This window comes from Chionomys nivalis, chromosome 8, assembly GCF_950005125.1.
Source record: "Chionomys nivalis chromosome 8, mChiNiv1.1, whole genome shotgun sequence".
Taxonomy (NCBI): domain Eukaryota; kingdom Metazoa; phylum Chordata; class Mammalia; order Rodentia; family Cricetidae; genus Chionomys; species Chionomys nivalis.
Window position 1 is genome coordinate 14,822,830 of NC_080093.1, and position 20,870 is coordinate 14,843,699.

Genomic DNA, 20,870 nt, shown 5'->3' on the forward strand with positions numbered 1-20,870 from the left:
TGGAGAGATGGCTCAGTGGTTAAGAGCATTGTCTGCTCTTCCAAAGGTCCTGAGTTCAATTCCCAGCAACCACATGGTGGCTCACAACCATCTGTAATGAGATCTGATGCCCTCTTCTGGCCTGCAGGCATACAGACAGACAGAATATTGTATACATAATAAATAAATAAAATATTTAAGAAAAAAAGCATGGAGATGCATACCAGTGACCCAAGTGATAGGGAAGCAGAGTCAAGGAGATCCACTACCAGGGTGAGGCTGGGGCTGCCGGCTTAGAGACCTTTTCCCGAGGATTCTCCATATAGTGGAGGCTGTTCTGTGACATTGTTCTGCCTAGCATGATCTTCTGTGAACTTCTGCCATGGGCCTGGAGTTCAGATAATAAGCAGGCCTACCACCCAGTTTGAATATATGATTGTATGAACTATTATATGTAATATCTGCCTAAGTTTACTTCTTTTTTGTATGACAAAGAACCTTTTACTGTTTGAATAAAAATGATACAGAATTTTAAAGCATTTTTCCCAGTTCCCATGACCATTTTAATCCTGACTTAATTTTCTCCCCCTCTGCATTCAGAATATTGTGGCACTTTCTGTTATCCAAATGTATCTCAGTCTCCTTACTTAAGGACTGTGGGTGAGAAGCTTTTGCCTGGAATTGAGGTCCTTTGGACAGGTAAGTCCTCAAGAATTGTATAGTGAAAGTTTTATTACTAGGACTTAGGAAAACTGGTTGTTTGTATTAGGTGGATACTTTTGTCTGTTGAGACAGGGTCTTCTGTATTCCAGGCCTGAAATTCGCTGTGTAGCCAAGGATGATCTTGAATTTAGTGGTTCTCTTGTTTCTACCTCGTAAATGCTGGAAATACAACTGTATCCAATATACGCAGTTTATGTGGTGCTGAGGATCTAACAACTAATTTTCTGTCAATTTAGCTATACTACTAGACTCCTGGGAAACTTCTGTTTTATAAAATGAGTAACAGGGCCGATCAGTGGTGGTGCACACCATTAGTCCCAGCATTTGGGAAGCAGAGGCAGACGGATCTCTGAGTTTGAGGCCAGCCTGATCTACAGAGTAAGTTCGAGACCAGCCAGGACTGTTAGAGAGAAACCTTGTCTCAAAAAAATAAATAAATAAAATAAAATAAAAGAATTACGTTACTATGCTGGTTTAGAGAGGAAAATTGAAGCTGGGCATAGTGGCATACCCTTTAATCTCAGTACTTGGGAGGCTAGGCAGGTAAATCTGTGAGTTTGGGGCCATTCTGGCCTACATAGTGAGTTCCAGGACTACATAGACTGTCTCAAAAAACAAAAACAAAGAAAACCAGAAGAATTAAGTATAAAATTTTTGTTCCAGCACTTGGGAGGCTGAAGTAGGAGGATCATGAGAATTGAAGCCAACCTTATAAATGAGTGGATAAAGAGAAGGGAGGCAAGGAAGCTGGGATAGCTCAGTAGTGTATCTCATCAGTCTGCAGCACTTGAAACTCTGGGCTTCATCCGCTTTGATGGAAAGACCTTGGGGATGGAGATGGGTATAGAGAGAAATTTTCAGGATAGTGGATATGCAAGGAAAACATGTAAAAGCTTCTGTGTTTTTAAATTTCACACATTTTTATTGTTTTGTGTATGTGATATGTGTGTAATTGCATGTGTCACAGCCAAGTGGAAATCAGAGAACAGCTTGTGATGTCTCTCCTTCCATCACGTGGGTCCTGGGGTCCTGAGGATCAAACTTAGGTCCTCAAGCTTGGTGGCAAGTGCTGTTTGTTTCTTTTTTATTCTTTTCTTTACTATTTTTTTTGTTTTGTTTTGTTTTTTTTCCCCTGAAACAGGGTTTCTCTGTAGCTTTGGAGCCTGTCCTGGCACTAATCTTGTAGAACAGGCTGATCTTGCACTCACAGAGATCCACCTGTTTCTGCCTCCCGAGTGCTGGCATTAAAGGCATGTGTCACCATCGCCTGGCTAAGGGCAAGCAGTTTTATACACTGAGCTATGTCACTGACCTTCTTAGCTCTTATTTTATCTCTTTACATTTTTTTTATTGCATGTATTTATCGTGTGTGTGTGTGTGCATGTAAAAGTCAGGGGACAACTTGTAGGATTTGGTTCTCTCTTCCTACCTTGTAGGTCGTGGGATTGGACTCAGGTTGCCAAACTTGCTGTTTAGATTTATTGTATTTTATCGGGTTTCATTGTAAATTTGGAGCCTGTCCTGGAACTAGCTCTTGTAGACCAGGCTGGCCTTGAACTCACAGATCCGCCTGCCTCTGCCTCCCCAGTGCTGGGATTAAAGGTGTTCACCACCACCGCCCAACCCAATTTAATGTATTTTTATGCATATTTTGCCTGCTTGCACGTATATATGCGTACCTAGTACATGCCTGGTACCCAAGAAGGGATTATCTGATTCTGGAACTGGAGTTAAGGATGCTTGTGAATCACCATGTGGGTTCTGGAAACCCAACCCAGGTCCTCTGCAGGAGTAACAAATGATCTTAACCACTGATCCATCTCTCCAGCATTGATAAAGTTTAATTATTTTAAAGAACCATGTAGAAGGTTTTGTAAATAAAGTTCTTTTTACAAATTATTTCTAGGTCCAAAAGTTGTTTCAAAAGAAATTCCAGTAGAGTCTATTGAAGAGGTTTCTAAGATCATCAAGAGAGCTCCAGTGATCTGGGATAATATCCACGCTAATGATTATGATCAGAAGAGGCTGTTTCTGGGCCCCTACAAAGGAAGATCCACAGAACTCATCCCACGGTTAAAGGGAGTGCTGACTAATCCAAACTGTGAATTTGAAGCTAACTATGTTGCTATCCACACCCTTGCCACGTGGTATAAATCAAACATGAATGGAGTTAGAAAGGATGTAGTGATGAGTGAGTATCCTGTATTTGATGATGGGCTGTTGGGGAGAGGAACATTTGTATTCCTTTATTGTCACAGTTAGAGCTTTTATTGTATTAAAGCATGTTTTCATTTCTCTTAGTCATAGATATGTAATAAGGAAAATCTGTGTGGTCTTGGACAAGTCATTTTTTTTTGCAAAGTTTGAAGTGAAAATGTTGGTGTTTATTGATTTACATTTAATTATATTGTATGGCGGTGCCTCTTTCTTGGGTATTAAGAGGAAAGTGGGAAGAATAAAGTGTACCTGCTTCTGAAAATAATCAAAGTTGTGGAAGGCTTGCAGGCATTGGTAGTATTTCTAATGTTGTCATGCTGTTATAGAGTGTGGTACCAGAGGAAAGAATGAGAACCTGAAGTATTGAAGTGTTGATAAACAGTTTGAAAGGTATTTGAGCTGGATCAGGTAGAGTTGCTACACATGGTTCAGGGTTCAGGGGAAAATATTGGTCATAAGTTTAGTTTGTTTTGTTTTTGTTTTTTTTTCTTTGATTTTCGAGACAGGGTTTCTCTGTAGCTTTTGGTTCCTGTCCTGGTACTAGCTCTTGTAGACCAGTCTGGCCTTGAACTTACAGAGATCCGCCTGCCTCTGCCTCCTGAGTGCTGGGATTAAAGGCGTGCGCCACCACCGCCCAGCTGGTCATAAAAATTTTGAAGTTAGAGCTTGTAAGGTAGGGCTTAGTGCTTTAAAGGCACTAGCTGTGCAAACCTAGCAACCTGAAGTTGAGTATCTGTTACCCACATAATGGAAGGAGACTCCACAGTTGTCTCCTCTGACCCCGTATTATGCCAAGGATGCATGCCCACAGGCATATCATGGCACACGACAAATGATAATAAAAATTAAGAATTTTGAAGTTAGTCCTAAACAGGGTTATTGATGAAATTTGGATTAATAGTGCGTTTTGCCAGGGCCCTTGGTGGTATGTAGTTGTCTGTCTCTCAGTCTATGTTTTCTAATAGTTCATTGAATTAATGAGTCCTTTTATGGCCTGCTCATTGCTGTTTCTTTTTTTCTTTTTTTTTGTTTTGTTTTTTTGTTTTTCAAGACAGAGTTTCTCTGTGGCTTTGTAGACCAGGCTGGTCTCGAACTCACAGACATTCACTTGCCTCTGCCTCCCAAGTGCTGGGATTAAAGGCGTGCGCCACCATCGCCCGGCTCATTGCTGTTTCTTTCGCCCCAATAAAAGGCACAATTAGAAGTATTATCTCCATCCCTTCTGCATGCATGACATTTTTTTTTTATTTATTTATTATGTATACAATATTCTGTCTGTGTGTATGCCTGCAGGCCAGAAGAGGGCACCAGACCCCATTAGAGATGGTTGTGAGCCACCATGTGGTTGCTGGGAATTGAACTCAGGACCTTTGGAAGAACAGACAATGCTTTTAACTTCTGAGCCATCTCTCCAGCCCCTGCATGCATGACATTTAACTCCTGCATCTTTTAAGACAGCATAATGCAACACTAAGGGATAGATGTTGGATTAGCCAAACTCAGCTGTGCAGGGAAATAAGGGAAAGCAAGACTTTATGCTCAAAATCAAGACATTTGAACTTCTCTTCTTATACTTTAATGAATTATTAATAAGGAAGTTTTAAGTACCTGAAGACTTAAATAGGTTTTCTTTATGCAGAGGATGGTGTAATACTTTTAATTAACATTGTCATCTCATTATTGGTATTTATTGGACATTTATGACAAACTTTTTCAATTATTCTAACATGCTTATTACTTAATTTGGAACCTCGAGCAAGTAGGTGACTTTCTAGATGGTTATTGAAGGATCTTGTATTTGTGTTTTATGTTGGTGTGTTTTAGTTTTTCACTGCTTTGCTTGTACTGCAACAAGTGAAATTTATACATCTTCACTTGGGAGGAGGTTTTTATAATCAAAACTATTTTTGTGCTTTCTCTCCTCAGCTGACAGTGAAGACAGTACTGTATCAATACAAATAAAGTTAGAAAATGAAGGCAGTGATGAAGACATTGAAACTGATATACTCTATAGTCCACAGATGGCGTTAAAGCTAGCTTTAACGGAATGGTTGCAGGAGTTCGGAGTACCTCATCAATACAGCAGTGAGTTGGGCTGGAATGGGTGGGTGGTGGTGCTGCTTAGAATTGAAGCTTAGCTGCATGCACGCTAGGTAAACAATCTCACTTAACTATATCCTAGCCCATCAGTTTTTATTTTATGTTTTACTTCGGATCATCTATTATTGCTGTGTATGAATGATTGTGTGGGTGGACATTTGCCTGTGCATGCAGATGCCAACTATCCACCTTGGGACTTTTCTTTTCGGTATGGTTTCATGTAACCCAGGTGGGCCTCTAATTTGACAAGTAGCCAAAGATGAACTTGAACTTCTAATCTTGCTGACTCCACTTCCTGAATTTTTGAAATACAGATTTGTGCCATCACACTGGCTTAGCCAGTTTCATAAGGAGATTGGATTACAGAGTTGAGTCACAAAGTGTACTGTCATACCCCTTAACTTAGATCTATTAAGCAATGTGTAATTACGTTTGTTACCTTTTAAAGCTACCTTGGAGCTTGCTGTTTAGTCAGGGATGTCACTGAGCCTCTTCCTGATCCACCCACTTTTTTCCCACGTATTGGATTTTAGGCATATGCTACTGTGTCCAGTTTTTATTGGTGGTGTTTGTGTTTGGAGTTAGTTTTTATCTGTGTAGCTTTGGTACATGTTGGGGAACTCACTCTGTAGACCAGGCTGCCTTGGAAATCACAGAGATCTGCCTGCCTCTGCCTACCAAGTTCTGGGATTAAATTCATGCACCACCATTACCAAGCCCATGTCCAGCTTCTTAAAAAATTATGTAACTGGGGGCTGGAGAGATGGCTCAGAGGTTAAGAGCACTGACTGCTCTTCCAGAGGTCCTGAGTTCAATTTCCAGCAACCATATGGTGACTCACAGCCATCTGTAATGAGATCTGGTGCCCTCTTCTGGCCTGCAGGCACACATGCAGGCAGAACACTGTATACATTAAAAAAAAATAATTACGTAACTGGGCAGTGGTGGCGCATGCCTTTAATCCTAGCACTTGGGAGGCAGATTCAGGCGGAGCTCTGAGTTCCAGGACAACCAGGATTATACAGAGAAACCCTGTCTTGAAAAACAAAAAACAAATTATGTGTTTGGGTGTATACTTGCATGTATGTCTGTGCATCGTGTGTATGCAGTGCCAGTGGGGCCAGAAAGGGTGTTAGAGGCTCTAGAATGGGAGTTACAACTGGTTGTAAGCCTCCATGTGGGTGGGAATTAAACCTGGCTTTTCTAGAAGAGCAACCAATGTTCTTAACTGTTAAACCACCTCTCCAGTCCCCTGGGTTTTTTTGAGAAAGGGTTTTGGTTTTGCTGTATAGTCCTGTCTGGCCTGCAAGAGTAAGCTTTGATGGCATAGTAGTTAAGAGTACTTCCTGCTCTTTCAGAGGTCCTTACTTCAGATCCCTACCACACAGGCCAACTCACAGTCATCTGTAATTCCAATTTGAGGAGATCTAATGCTCTTTTCTTGCCTCTGAGGGCATTGGGCATATCTGTGGTACACACATACATACATGTGGCCTACAGGCTATGGATCCCCTTGGAGCTACAACCATGGATAGTTGTCAGCAGCCTGATGTGGGTGCTGGAAATGAGCTCGGGTTCTCTGCAAGAACAGTATACACTTTTGTTCTGTGACAGGGTCTCTGTTTGCTGCCTTGACTTTCTTGGAAACTCAGCAGCCATGACCTCAGGTTGATCTTACCTCTACCTCCTAAGTGCTAGGATTAAAGGTGTGTGCCACCACTCCTGACCACAGCATTCAGAAGGGTGTGCCATCAAGCCCAGTTTTCAAGTTATCTCTAACTAAATTTACTGATTTATTGTATGTACACACAGGCAGGTGCATACCACAGCAGAGCTTTGAAGAGTCAGTTCTTTCCTTGTCAGTTCCAGGGGTCAAACTCAGGTCATCGGGCTTGGTGGCAAGTTTCTTAACCTTTTGAGCTGTCTCCCCGGCCTTGGGCGGGGGGGGGGGGGATTTCTTAAAGTTTAGTAAGCCTAATTAGTTCTGTTTTTAATTTTGATTGCTTTTGTTTCTCCTTTCTCCCCTTGGTAGGTAGGCAGGTTGCACACAGTGGAGCTAAGGCAAGTGTAGTTGACGGGACTCCTCTAGTTGCAGCACCCTCTTTAAATTCCACGACCGTAGTTACGACAGTTTACCAGGAGCCCATTATGAGCCAGGGAGCAACTCTGAGTGGTGAGCCTTCAGCTCTGACCAAGGAAGAAGAGAAGAAACAGCCGGATGAAGAACCCATGGATATGGTAGTAGAAAAGCAAGAAGAACCAGAGCACAAGAATGACAATCAAATACTAACTGAAATTGTTGAAGCTAAAATGGCGGAGGAATTGAAACCAATGGACACCGATAAGGAGAGCATAGCTGAATCCAAATCCCCAGAGATGTCTATGCAAGAGGATTGCATTGGCGATATTGCTCCTATGCAGACTGATGAACAAACAAACAAGGAGCAGTTTGTGCCTGGTCCAAATGAAAAGCCTTTGTACACTGCAGAACCAGTGACTCTAGAGGACTTACAGTTACTTGCTGATCTCTTCTATCTTCCTTATGAGCATGGACCCAAAGGAGCACAGATGTTACGGGAATTTCAGTGGCTTCGAGCAAACAGTAGTGTTGTCAGTGTCAATTGCAAAGGGAAAGACTCTGAAAAAGTGAGTATGCTGGTTGCGCTCACTGGCTCCTCACAGTAAGACCAGATGCTCAGGGATTTCTTTACAGTGCCTGAAAAACACTTTAAAGGGATGGTTTTTGTTTGTTTGCTTGCTTTTGGTTTTTGAAGACAGGGTTTCTCTGTGTAGGCTTGGCTGTTTTGGAACTCTCTCTCTGTAGAGCAGGCTGGCCTGGAACTCACAGAGATTTGCCTGCCTCTGCCTCCCGAATGCTGGGATTAAAGGGATCCGCCACCGGTGCCTGGCTTTAAGGTTTATTTGTAGTTGAATGTAGGTGTGTGTGTCTGGGTCAGTCTGTGTTCACATGTGGGAACATGAATGCAGGTTCCCACAAAGACCAGAGCCATTTGACCTTTTACAGCTAGAGTTAGAAGCACTTGTGAGCCACCTGGTGTGGGTTGCTAGGTTTGAGACAGATTCTCCACATATTGTGAGCTGGAGGTAGTCATTTTGGCTCAGCTCCCCCAAGTATTGGGATTGTGGAAGCCCCTCACCTGCAACAAAAGAAGCATCCATATATGTCTGGTGTGGTGGTTCTTACTTGTGGTTCTAGTGCTTAAATAATGGAAGCAGAGGATCCCAGAGTTCAGGGCTGTTCTCCACTACATCTTTAGTTTGACCAGCCTGGATTATAAGCAGGAGATCCTGCTCCCCCCCCCCCCAAAAAAAAGTGACTAAGTTTAGTTTCTTCCTTTTCTTCCCTCAGCCATGAGGAAATTACTTTTATTTCACATGTATGAGTGTTTTGCTTGATTATGTGTATGTGCACCACATTTATGCCTGGTGCCTGAGGCCAGAAGAGGGCATCACATCTTCTGGGTCTGGAGTTAGAGTTACGGGTGTTTGGGAGGCCACTTTGTGGGTGCTGGGCAAAAGTTTGAGTCCCCTGCAAGAGTAACAAGTGTACTAAACTGCTGAGCACCTCTCCACTTTTGTGATTCTTAAATACTGTAACTGGTGTAAAACACATTTTAGAATGTGTTCTGTAAAATAAATGGGAAATTTTCTACATCTGGCACCTTTGCCTTCGCAGTTTGACTTTCTTGTTAGAAATGGAGGGAAGTTGCTGGGCAGCAGTGGTGGCGCACACTTTTAATCCCAGCACTCAGGAGCCAGAAGCAGGCTGATCTCTGTGAGTTTAAGGCCAGACTGGTCTACATAGTAAGTTCCAGGACAGCAGGACTGTTTATCAGAGAAATCCTGCCTCAAAAAACCACGGAAAAAAAAAAAAAAAAGAAAAAAAAGAAAGAAAAAGAGGAAAGTCTATTTTAGATACTTTCTGTCAGTTTAGCGAGATAAGCTCATCGTTCACTTAGCGTTTAAGCAAATGATTCACTATGTTGAAGATAAATTCATGTGCCTGATAAACGGCTAAGTTTGTAACTCTTAGATTATTTTGTTGAATTTAAAATCATTGCTTCCTTTTTTTAAATCCCGTATAGATTGAAGAGTGGCGGTCACGAGCAGCCAAGTTTGAAGAGATGTGTGCACTAGTGATGGGGATGTTCACTCGGCTCTCCAATTGTGCCAACAGGACAATCCTGTATGACATGTACTCCTATGTCTGGGATATCAAGAGTATAATGTCTATGGTGAAGTCTTTTGTGCAGTGGTTAGGTAGGTGCAGCAGCAATGATCCTATCTCCTCATTCTTATATATTGTACTTAAAAAAATTATCCCACAGGGAGAAAACCATTTAGGGAATTGGCAAATTTCCGTGTATTTTACTTCTTAGATTTTTCTTAAAGATGAACATAGTTGAAAAACTTGAAAGTTTTAGTAATTTTGTTGAGCATGTTAGTTTTTCTCCCTTGGGCTAATTCCATAAATACCTTGAAAATACGTTAGAAAGTACTGACTTTAACGTGCTCTGACTGAATGCTTCCTGGATGGAACCCCGAGTCCTTCATTGACCTGATTTGGAGATGAGACTCTATGAGATGTGACGCTGTAAGCTTTCTGCTGCTTGCTGTGTCTTGGTAACATTAGTGCTGTGTTTACTAGAACTAGTGCTGCAACTCCCCCAGGGGCCTGGCAAGAGGAAGCTGTCCTCCCAGCCCTGTGCGCATGCGAGCTTTAGTGGAAGGCTATTCTGGTGCTACTTGGTATAACTTCATGTGGCTGTTTCTTTATTCCTCTACCAAGTAATCGATTTTAGCATGAAATGGAAATTACAGTCCCCTATAAGCTCTTGTTTGGTTCAGTGGACTTTTGTGTGCTTCCTTTTTTTTTTTCCTTTTTTTTTTTTCTCTTCTTTTTGGAAATTCTCAAACTTGGTTTAAAAAATAAAAAGCACCAGCATGGCCAAGTTTCTCCAGGAATATCATTTCATTTGCAGGTTTTCAGTGCAATGGACTTACAGCACACAGCAGGCAGCAAAGCTAACTGATGTGTCAGTTTTCATAGTAGTCAGAAATACTGTGACGAGATTTCACGATCTAAATGTGAAATAGACGATCTGAAACAGCCCCTGAATAGTTAGATTTGTAATTCTCCACCCATATGCCTTTGGGCTCCTAAATATTTAAAAAAGGAAGAATCTCTGATAATTGATTTAGAAACTATGATAATTTCCTCTGTGGTCCTGCATATTAGCATGGCAGGCTTGATGGAAGGTTCTGTCTAGGATTCTATCTAGCTGGGAGCAGTCTCTTTAGGCTCCTGGGGTAGATGTGGGAAGATCTCTGTATTGACTGTTGAATGACAGCACTTGCCTTCCAGGCTTGTTGCCAGGGAGTTATTTAATCCTTACAGGGATTTGCATTTTAAGTCTCTAAGGCCCCTAGGTATTTTGAGCCTGAAATCCAGATTAGTGAGCTTGAGGATAAATCACTTAAAATATTAAATTTGAGGGTTTAATCCTCAGTATGATTCCCCCATTCAAGAATTACTGAAAGTTAAAATTTTATTATATCCAGTATTACTTCTTTCTCTTCTCATGCTATCTTTGCCTGAGTAATTTTTCCAATTGGTACAGTATCAACATCAGAGCATTGTAGTTTTAAATAACTACCATCACCAGGAGGTGACACATGCCTTTAATCCTAGCACTTAGGGAAGCAGAGGCAAGCGGATCTCTGTGAGTTTGAGGCCAGCCTGGTTTACAGAGTGAGTTCCAGGACAGGCTCCAAAGCTACAGAGAAAAACCAAAAGAAAAAAAGAAAAAATTTAAATAACCACCACCACATCTGGGTAGGTGTACAGTGCCCGTGACAGGGAGAGTGTCTTCGTGACCAATCTCGGGCTCATGACTAGAGTCCTTTGTTTTTTTCCTCCTCCAGTCCAGCTGGCATTCAGTCCTTTAAAGAATGTGGCTATGCAGTACTTTTGATTACTAACGACTTCTATTATCTTCTTCCCCATTGTGTACAGATGGGAGAATCCTCAGCACAAGTGTCTACTACTATTGGATGGACAGCGGCAGATGTTCACAGCGCGTCATGATTAATTAGTTTAAGTTGAAAGGCTGTGTCTGTGAGGTAGAATAAACTAGGGCAGTAGACATGAACTGAAGTCACGTTTGCGCAGCGTCTGAGGCATTAACCATGTTTTCATTTACACAGCTCTTCGTACATGCAGCTTTTTACTGTACTAGTTGGAAGTGCTAGTTATGTTGGAGTCTCAAAGTGGAGGGTAGGGGAAATTGGCTGAACTTCAAGTTTGTGAAGTGTAGTAGTTTTGTTTTTGTTTGTTTTCTTTTTCTACAGTGTAAATCACTGAATTACAGAATGGGGCAATCTCTTGTAGTCTAAATTTTGACCCATTTCATGCTTACTTTACAAATACTACATTTTATAGGTTTGTGTTTGCTTTTTCTTGTTTTTTTGTTTTTTAATTTTTTTAAATTACCCTACCCTTAAAACACAACAAACCCAGACATGATCTCTTAATGGGCTGAATTGTCAACAAAAAATTTGGTTTGCTTTGGGACTGTCTGACTAGCACACTGTGTCTTGTACTGATGAGACTGTTGACTTGAGCAGGAGGTAGAACGCTGTCTTCCAATGGAACAGAACTGTATTGCGCTGCTAATATCTTGTCAGAAAACCAGGCAGGCTGCTTCCGGTTGGTTCCAAAACATTTGCTTTTCATTGTCTCTTGGTTGTTGGCTTTATTGCTTTGTGAGGTCGGTTAGTGTTAACCTTAAAACTGACACCTGGGCCTCAAAGCCTGCTGCCTGATACACATGTTCATCACATTGCAAAAGTCATAGCAGGGTTAGAAGAATATATACTGTCACACTTTTAAGAAAAGTGTGTTTTTAGCTCTGGACAAATTAGGAAAAGTAATTGGCTCTCTCTTGTTCTCAGAGCTTGGCAGACTGGTATTCTAACTGGCCATGTCTAAATTTAAATTGTCCTTGTTCATGAAAACCAAATTTTTCATTGTTTTGTTTTTGTCCACAGTATTCTGCTGACCTTTAAGTTTTCTGACAAGATTAACTCCCCTTTCCCTTTCCTTACCCTTCCCAAAATGTAAAATGTGACTTCAGACAGGTTTAATTCAGTTCCTTCATGGGCTGTGATAATAAAATGTCTCTATCTCATTCATTTCAGTTTATAGTTAGAGAATTTCATGATAAGCAGCTGTTTTATTTATTGCTGTGTGTGCGGAATATAGAAAGTTTACTGGATAATCTCATTATTCCTTCCAATAATTAAAGCTTAGAACTGATAGTAGTGGTTTCCATTAATCAGAGGAAGGAATAGAAGTATTGAAATGCCATTATAAATTTAAAAATAGTTATTATCACAGCCTTGCCTTGAAACCCTGGATTAGTACTTCTAGAGAGCTGTTTCCAGTGTATGTTAGTTTGTTGGACATTTGAGACCTCAGGAAATCCCCTTTCTCGTAACGTTCTCCGCTTGGATCTGATCTCAACAGGGTGTCGTAGTCATTCTTCAGCACAGTTCTTAATTGGAGACCAAGAACCCTGGGCCTTTAGAGGTGGTCTAGCAGGAGAGTTCCAGGTATCAATATGAATTCACAACTGAATTGACATTTTTCTTTGTTTTATGAGAAACCTTATGTTGCGCATCAGATGGCTGGAAGGATTGGTCTGCCGAAGGCTTTCTAGTCCCAAATTCAATTTAGTTACATAGCTGGATTTTAAATCAAATTTTCCTCCTCTTTCACAGTAATTTCTGAAGGAGATGCTGTCAATCCCCCCGCGCCTGCGAAGCGCAGCGGCTCTAGGTATACACTTCACATTGTTTCTTTGCAGGTCGCACAGCATTTAAATCTGCGCCCGCAATGCACAATGCGCGCATGCTTGTCTGCCAGTGGAAACTCCATGAGCAAAAAAGATGGCTTATTATGCAAGTAGACAGTAAAGGGCTTAAAGGGCAGTTTCTTGCTTCCTTAATAAATACAATACCCTTTAAAAATAAGAAATAAGAAGCTCTGCTGGTGACAGTCTAAACAGACTGTGAAGGGTTCTTGCTGCTAGATTTGTTCATGGACTTTTCCGGTGCTCTACTTTTCTCCCCCCAACAGGTGCTCTGCTGCGCACAGCAAACTGAAGCGCATTGCTTTGGGGATAAAGCGTCTCCTGGACAGATAACCCTCTTCAGACCAAACCTCTCCTCCTCACAGTCTGTTCTGCCATCTTGTAGTAGAAGGATGGTTCATTTAAGATTGGTTTTTAAAACAAATATTTATATCATAATTGGAGTAGTTTTTTGTTTTTATTATAAAATTAAATTTCTATTATAATACTATTAAAGCTGTGTGAGTCAGTTTGGGTAATTTCTATTCTGAAACACCCCTTCCCCAGGAAAGAGGTATTATATTAGTAAAGTGTAGTACACCCCTCTTCTTTAGGTCTGCCTGCAGTAGCCAGTTAATGTTAAGTTGGTAATCTGCAGTGCACACTCATTGAAAGAAATGGATGTATTCTCAAAACTAATCTCTCTCCCTTTTTTTCCTTCCTACAGCGTTTGTTGCCAATTGATGGAGCAAATGATCTCTTTTTTCAACCACCCCCACTGACTCCTACCTCCAAAGTTTATACTATCAGACCTTATTTTCCTAAAGATGAGGTAATTTTCTGTCAACTTGGTATATGGTTAAGTGTTGTCACCGCTTTCCTTTCAGCTAGATGGTTGCAAGAACTAGATGGTTGCTTCTGTGTCTTAAGCTACTCTTCGTTTAGTTGTGTACTTATGGATTCCGGGATCAGACTTGGAGCCATCACTGACAGCCTTGGGTTAATCAGCCATCCAGAATCCCAAGAAAGCCTGGTGTGGAAGGCAGAGGCAGGTGGATCTCTGGTTTTGAGGCCCACTTGGTCTACAAATACAAAGTGTGTTCCAGGCCATCCAAGGCTACATGGTGTGACCCTGTCTAAAAAAAAAAAGAAAAGGAAAAACAAAGGATGACTTTATTTTGCTTCATGGTTTCAATTTGTGGCAGCCAGCTTCATGACTATATGTCATTACATCATGGTGCAATGACAAAACAGAGCAAAACAAAGCTGCTTACCTTACAGTCAGTTAAACTGTACCCTTAGCAGTATGCTCTAAATTTGTCTAACAGGGCCTCGTAGGTCTTCCACTACCTTCCAGAGGCCTGTGAGTACCAAGCTTTAGATGGATGGCCCTTTTGGGGGCGGGGGTGGGAATTCCAGATCAGAATTGTAGCTAAACTCCCAGCTCTTAAAATACCAACCTGAAATTGAAGAAGTTAGCTAAAACACTGAACCCTAGAGGTGTAAATTCAGTAAAAATTTCAAGAGGCACCTAAGGCATTTTACCTCCTTTAGGTTGTTTTTGTTTTGTTTTAAGATTTATTTACTTTTTATGTGTGTATACAGCATTCTGCCTGTATGTCTGCAGTCCAGAAGAGGGCACAAGATCTTATTATAGATGGTTGTGAGACACCATGAGGTTGCTGGGAATTGAGTTCAGTGCCTCTAGAAGAGTAGCCAGTGCTCTTAACCTCTGACCCATCTCTCCAGCCTCTCTTTTAGAACTTTTGAGCTGAGTCCTTTAATTCTTCCCTTTAAAAACTCAAAATGAAGGCTAGGTATGATGGCATGTACCTTTAATCCCGTACCTGGGAGGTAGAGGCAGACAGATCTCTGAATTCAAAGCAGCTAGAGCTACATAGTAAGACCCTGTTTGTTTGTTTGTTTGTTTGTTTGTTTTGGTGGGGTTTGGACCAGAGAGGTGGCTCGTTAGCTAAGCATACATACTATTACAGAGAATTAGAGATCAGTTCCCAGCACCCAGATGGCAACTCACAACTGCTGGTAACTGCAGTTCCAGGGGATCCAGAGCTGCCTTTTGATCCATGAGCTCCTGCACATATATACCACAATATATGGTGCATGTATTCGCTTGTGCAGGCAAATACACATACATACACATTAATAAAATTTTAAATCTTTTTTTTAATTAATTTATACAGTACCCTGCCTGTAGGCCAGAAGAGGGCACCAGATCTCATTATAGGTGCTTGTGAGCCACCATGTGGTTGCTGTGAATTGAACTCAGGACCTCTGGAAGAGCAGTCAGTGCTCTAAACCACTGAGCCATCTCTCCAGCTCCCTTAAATCTTTTTAAAAAAAATATTTATTTATTATGTATACAATATTCTGTCTGCATGTATGCCTGCAGGCCAGAAGAGGGCACCAGACCTCATTACAGATGGTTGTGAGCCACCATGTGGTTTCTGGGATATAAACTCAGGACCTTTGGAAGAGCAGGCAATGCTCTTAACCACTGAGCCATCTCTCCAGCCCTAAAATTTTAAATCTTTATGAAAATTAAATGAGGGTTAGAGATAAGTACATAGCGAGCGTTCATTGCCTAACACATACGATGCCCTGGGTTCAGTCCCTAGTATTTGAGGGAGGCAGAGAAGTATCCATTTAAAAAGTCAAATGAGAGGTGTGTTTTTGTGGCTCAAGGTTGTAATTCTAGTGCTCAAGAAGTTGAGACAGAAAAATTGCTGCAAGTCAAGGCAAGCTTGAGCCATAGTTCTAGGACTACCTGAGGCTGTGGTGTGGGACCTGACTAAAGAAAGCTCAATGAATAAATGTCTGATTCACAGTAGAAATTAAAAAACAGTGTGTCTTAATTATGTGTTATCCTTGACTGATTTTCTCTTACGTATCTTTAATTTTCTGTAGTGAATTACTTACTGGCTGTTGACAGTCAGCTATTTAAAGAAAGTAGGCAACTCTGTTTAAAGACAATAACGTGTAAAAGCTTCGTGGAAGTATTGTTACAAAAAGTGAAAGATTAGTAGGTCCTGTGGCCCTCTAGTTTCATCCCAGAACTTGACTCTAAAGCCAGAGGATCTAGTCCAGGCCAGCTTGGGTTGTGTAGCGAGACCCTATCCTCAAAAAAAAAAAAAAGATTAAGAGATTCTTAAAAAGTTTACTGGCTTTTGGATGTGGAGCCACAATTTACTTTCAAAACTCATCCAGATTGGAGAAATGACTCAGTGGTTAAGAGCTCAGCCATCCTCTTTTCAAAGGAAGACCAAAGATCAATTCCCAGCACCCCCTCTCCAGGTAACTCACAGTTGCCTGTAACTAGCTCCCTGGGGTTCAGGTGCCCAGAGCACCTGCCTTTAAATGCGCATGCCCCACACATTGGCAAGTAGACATAGGTTTGGTTAGGTTTGGTTTTTTGAGACAGGGTTTCTCTGTGTAACTTTGGCGCCTGTCCTGGAACTAGCTCTTCTAGACCAGGTTGGTTTTGAACTCACAGAGATCTGCCTGCCTCTGCCTCCCAAATGTTGGGATTAAAGGCGTACCACCACTACCTGGCGTGGACAAGTATACACAGTTTTGAAAATAATAAAAATTAAAGGTTTTTAGCAAAAGTTTTCAGTCTTTATTAATTGCATTGCTGCAATTAATAAATTTATTTTTATTTATTAGGTCACACTTGTGACCTAATAAATAAAATTTTAGTGCTAGGTATCAAATGTAGTACCTTGCATATGCTAGGTGAGTGTTATACCACTGAGCTACATGCTACAAAAGTAATCTTCTAGCCAGGTGGGGGTGGTCAATGCAGGGGTAGGTGGACCTCTTGAGTTTGAGGCCAGCCTAGTCTGCACAGTGAGTTCCAGTATAGCCACGATAACACAGAGAAACCCTCCTTTGCAAAAAAAAACAAAACAAAAGGTGATCCTCCTATCCCCAGGTGATGATTCTGATAAGCCAGATCATACATATTCCCCCCACCCAGACTTGTAATTCTTTTTCTCAGACAGCTGGTTTATTATCCATAGTTGTCTCAGACTCAGTATGTTGCCCATTAATCAACCTGACTTTTAACCTGCAATCCTCCTGCGCCTGCTTCCTCTGTGTACCACCACACATGGCTGTTTTTATATTCATTCTTTTGACATTTGTCTTGGTGTGTTGCCTAACTAGATTATGTTTTCAGGCTTCCGTGTACAAGATTTGCAGAGAAATGTATGATGATGGAGTGGGCTTACCTTTTCAGAGCCAGCCGGACCTCATTGGAGACAAGTATGTGATGTTTTGATGTTTGATACAACAGGTTAAGGGTAGGTGTTGGCTGGCAGGCTATTTTAAGTACCAGTTTAGTCTTAGTTAAATCTAAAAAATGAATGTAAGTGAATGTACATGTCTATCTTCAGTTTCTTTTATCGAAAAGGTAGTTTTCATAGACGAAGTACATTGGACCTGCTGGGTGGTGGTGGCACGTGCCTTTCATACCAGCACTTGGGAGGCAGAGGCGGGTGAGTCTCAGAGTTCAAGGCCAGCCTGGTCTACAGAGTGAGTTTCAGGACAGCCAGGGCTACACAGGGAAAACCTGTCTGAAAAAAAAACAAAAAAACAAAAACAAAAAAAAAAAAAAAAAACTTTGGACCTTGAATCACTGAATTGTGAATTTTTTGTTAATACTTTACAAGCTTACCCTGACTTTGTTTCCTCCAATCAGGTTAGTAGGAGGGCTGCTTTCCCTCAGCCTGGATTATTGCTTCGTCCTAGAAGATGAAGATGGCATTTGTGGTTATGCCTTAGGCACTGTAGATGTGACCCCCTTCATTAAAAAATGCAAAATATCCTGGATTCCCTTCATGCAGGAGAAGTACACCAAGCCGAATGGTGACAAAGAGCTCTCAGAGGCTGAGGTAATACAGTGGTTTTATATTATGATAATTTTTAGAAATTAAAGTGTAAAAATTGCCAGGTATGGTGGCACAAATCTCTCAGCACTAAGGAAGCAGAGACAGGTTTGAGGCCAGCCTGGTCAACGTAATGAGTTCCACACCAGTGAGAAATTACAACTTAAACAGTTAAAAGTGTACAGTGCTTTTTTTTTTCTTTGTCTTCTTTAATTTCTTCTCTCTCTCTCTCCCCCTCTCCCTCCTTTCTCTCTCTCTCCCTCCTCTCTCTCTCTCTCTCTCTCTCTCTCTCTTTCGGAAAACTCAGGTGTACCAGGCTAGCCTCTACTGTCTGTGTACTGAGACTAAAAGTGTGTGCCACCACAGCCAGCTTGCAGTGCTTTCTTAACTAACTTTATTTACTTTTTTAAAATTCTGATCAGGATTAAATTTATGGCCTTGGGTGAACTAACATGCTTTATTTAATGTGATGTACTCACAGTTATAATCTTGGTACTTGTTTTAAATTTTTGTTTTGTCTTTTGTTCTTTTGAGACATTCTTTTTTTTTTATTTTTATTGAACTCTACATTTTTCTCTGCTCCCCTCCCTGCCTCTCTTCTCCCCCTTTCAACCCTCCCCCAAGGTCCCCGTGCTCCCAGTTTACTCAGGAGATCTTGTCTTTTTCTATTTTCTACTTCCCATGTAAGTTAGCTCTATGTATGTCTCTTGGGTCCTCATTGTTGTCTAGGTTCTCTGGGATTGTGGTTTGTAAGCTGGCTTTCTTTGCTTTATGTTTAAAAAACCACCTGTGACTAAAAACCCATACAATAATTGTCTTTTTGTGTCTGGCTTACCTCACTCAAAATAATGTTTTCCAGCTGTCGTTATTTTTTTCTGCTGTGTAGTACTCCATTGTGTAAATGTACCTCATTTTCCTTATCCATTCTTCTGTCGAGGGGCATTTAGGTTGTTTGCAGGTTCTGGCAATGACAAAGCTGCTATGAACATAGTTGAGCACATGTCCTTGTGGCATGATTGAGCATCCTTTGGATATATACCCAAAAGTGGTATTACTGGGTCTTGAGGAAGGTTGTTTCCTAATTTTCTGAGACATCGCCACACTGACATCCAAAGGGGCTGTACCAGCTTGCATTCGCACCAGCAATGCAGAAGTGTTCCCTTTTCCCCACAACCTCTCCAGCATAAGTTGTCATCAGTTTTTTGGTTTTTTTTTTTTTTTTTTTTTTTTTTTTTTCCAAGATAGGGTTTCTCTGTGGCTTTGGAGCCTGTCCTGGAACTAGCTCTTGTAGACCAGGCTGGTCTCGAACTCACAGAGATCCGCCTGCCTCTGCCTCCCAAGTGCTGGGATTAAAGGCGTGCGCCACCACCGCCCGGCTGTCATCAGTGTTTTTGATCTTGGCCATTCTTACAGGTGTAAGATGGAATCTCAGAGTTGTTTTGATTTGCATTACTCTAATGACTAAGGATGTTGAACGTTTCCTTAAGTGTCTTTCAGCTATTTTAGAATCCTCTGTTGAGAGTTCTCTGTTTAGGTCTGTACTCCATTTTTTTTTTTTATTGGATTATGTGATCTTTTGGTGTCCCAATTTCTTGAGCTCTTTGTATATTTTGGAGATCAGACTTCTGTCTGATGTGGGGTTAGTGAAGATCTTTTCTCATTCTGTAGGCTGTCATTTTGTCTTGTTGACCATGTCCTTTGCTTTACAGAAGCTTTTCAGATTCAGGAGGTCCCATTTATTAATTGTTTCTCTCAGTGTCTGTGCCGCTGGGCTTCTATTTAGGAAGTGGTTCCCTGTGCCAATGCGTTCAAGTGTACTTCCCATTTTCTCTTCTATAAGGTTTTATGTTGAGGTCTTTGATCCATTTGGACTTGAGTTTTGTGCATGGTGATAGATAGGGGTCTATTTTCATTCTTCTACATGTTGATATCCACTTATGCCAGCACCATTTGTTAAATATGCTTTCTTTTTTCCGTTTGTTTTTTGTTTCTTTGTAAAAAATCAGGTGTTCGAAGGTGTGTGGATTAATATCCAGGTCTTCAATTTGGTTCCATTGGTCCTTCTGTCTGTCTGTTCTTATGCCAATACCAGATTGTTGATATCCGGGTCTTCGATTCGGTTCCATTGATTCTCCTGTCTGTTTTTATGCCAATACCAGGCTGATTTTAGTGTTGTAGCTCTGTAGTAGAGTTTGAAGTCAGGGATTGTGATGCCTCCAGAAGTTCTTTTATTGCCCAGGATTGTTTTAGCTATTTTGGCTTTTTTGCTTTTCCATATGATGTTGAGTACCATTCTTTCAAGGTCTATGAAGAATTTTGCTGGGCATCGCATTGAATCTGTAGATTACTTTTGGTAAGATTGCCATTTTTACTATGTTAATTCTGCCTACCCAAGAGCATGGAATATCTTTCCACTTTCTGGTGTCTTCTTCAATTTCTTTCTTCAAAGATTTAAAGTTTTTGTCATACAAGTCTTCCACTTGTTTGGTTAGAGTTACTCTGAGATATTTTATGCTATTTGTGGCTATTGTGAAGGGTGATGTTTCTCTGATTTCTTTTTTAGCCCCTTTATCATCTGTGTATAGGAGGGCTACTGATGAATTTTTTTTTTTTTTTTGAGTAAATCTTGTATCCTGCTATATTACTGAAATTCTTTATGAGTTGTAGAAGTTCCTTGGTAGAATTTTTAGGGTGAGACATTGTTTCTTTGTGTAACATGCCTGGTTGTCCTGGAAATTGCTTTGTTAGATCAGGCTGGCATCAGACTCCCAGAGTTCCACCTGCCTCTGCCTCCCAAGTGCTAGGATTAAAGGTGTGCACCACCACCACTTGGCTTGTTTTAATTTTTTAAAAGTTTATGTGTGTGGGTGTCTTTTCTGCATTTATGTCTGTGCACCTGAAGTTACATATGTATGGCTGTGTGCTGTGATGTGTGTTCTGGGGATCCTCTGGAAGGGAATAGGAACCTTTAACTGCTGAGCCATCTTTCCAGCACTTCTGGGGCTTTTTTGTTTGTTTGTTTGTTTGTTTGTTTTTTGAGACAGGGTCACACATAATCAGGGCTGTCCTC

General features: G+C 41.1%; 1 protein-coding gene across 1 annotated transcript in view; it reads left to right on the forward strand.

The window, feature by feature from the left end:
* Positions 1-20,870, forward strand: part of Oga (O-GlcNAcase) — a 42,234-nt gene that overhangs the window by 13,284 nt on the left and 8,080 nt on the right. Inside the window, exons 6-14 of the mRNA XM_057777484.1 lie at positions 580-678; positions 2,609-2,893; positions 4,846-5,004; positions 7,052-7,665; positions 9,126-9,300; positions 12,569-12,654; positions 13,621-13,725; positions 17,092-17,177; positions 17,614-17,806. Coding sequence (XP_057633467.1) covers positions 580-678; positions 2,609-2,893; positions 4,846-5,004; positions 7,052-7,665; positions 9,126-9,300; positions 12,569-12,654; positions 13,621-13,725; positions 17,092-17,177; positions 17,614-17,806 — 1,802 coding nt within the window. The remainder of the gene's footprint in view (positions 1-579; positions 679-2,608; positions 2,894-4,845; positions 5,005-7,051; positions 7,666-9,125; positions 9,301-12,568; positions 12,655-13,620; positions 13,726-17,091; positions 17,178-17,613; positions 17,807-20,870) is intronic.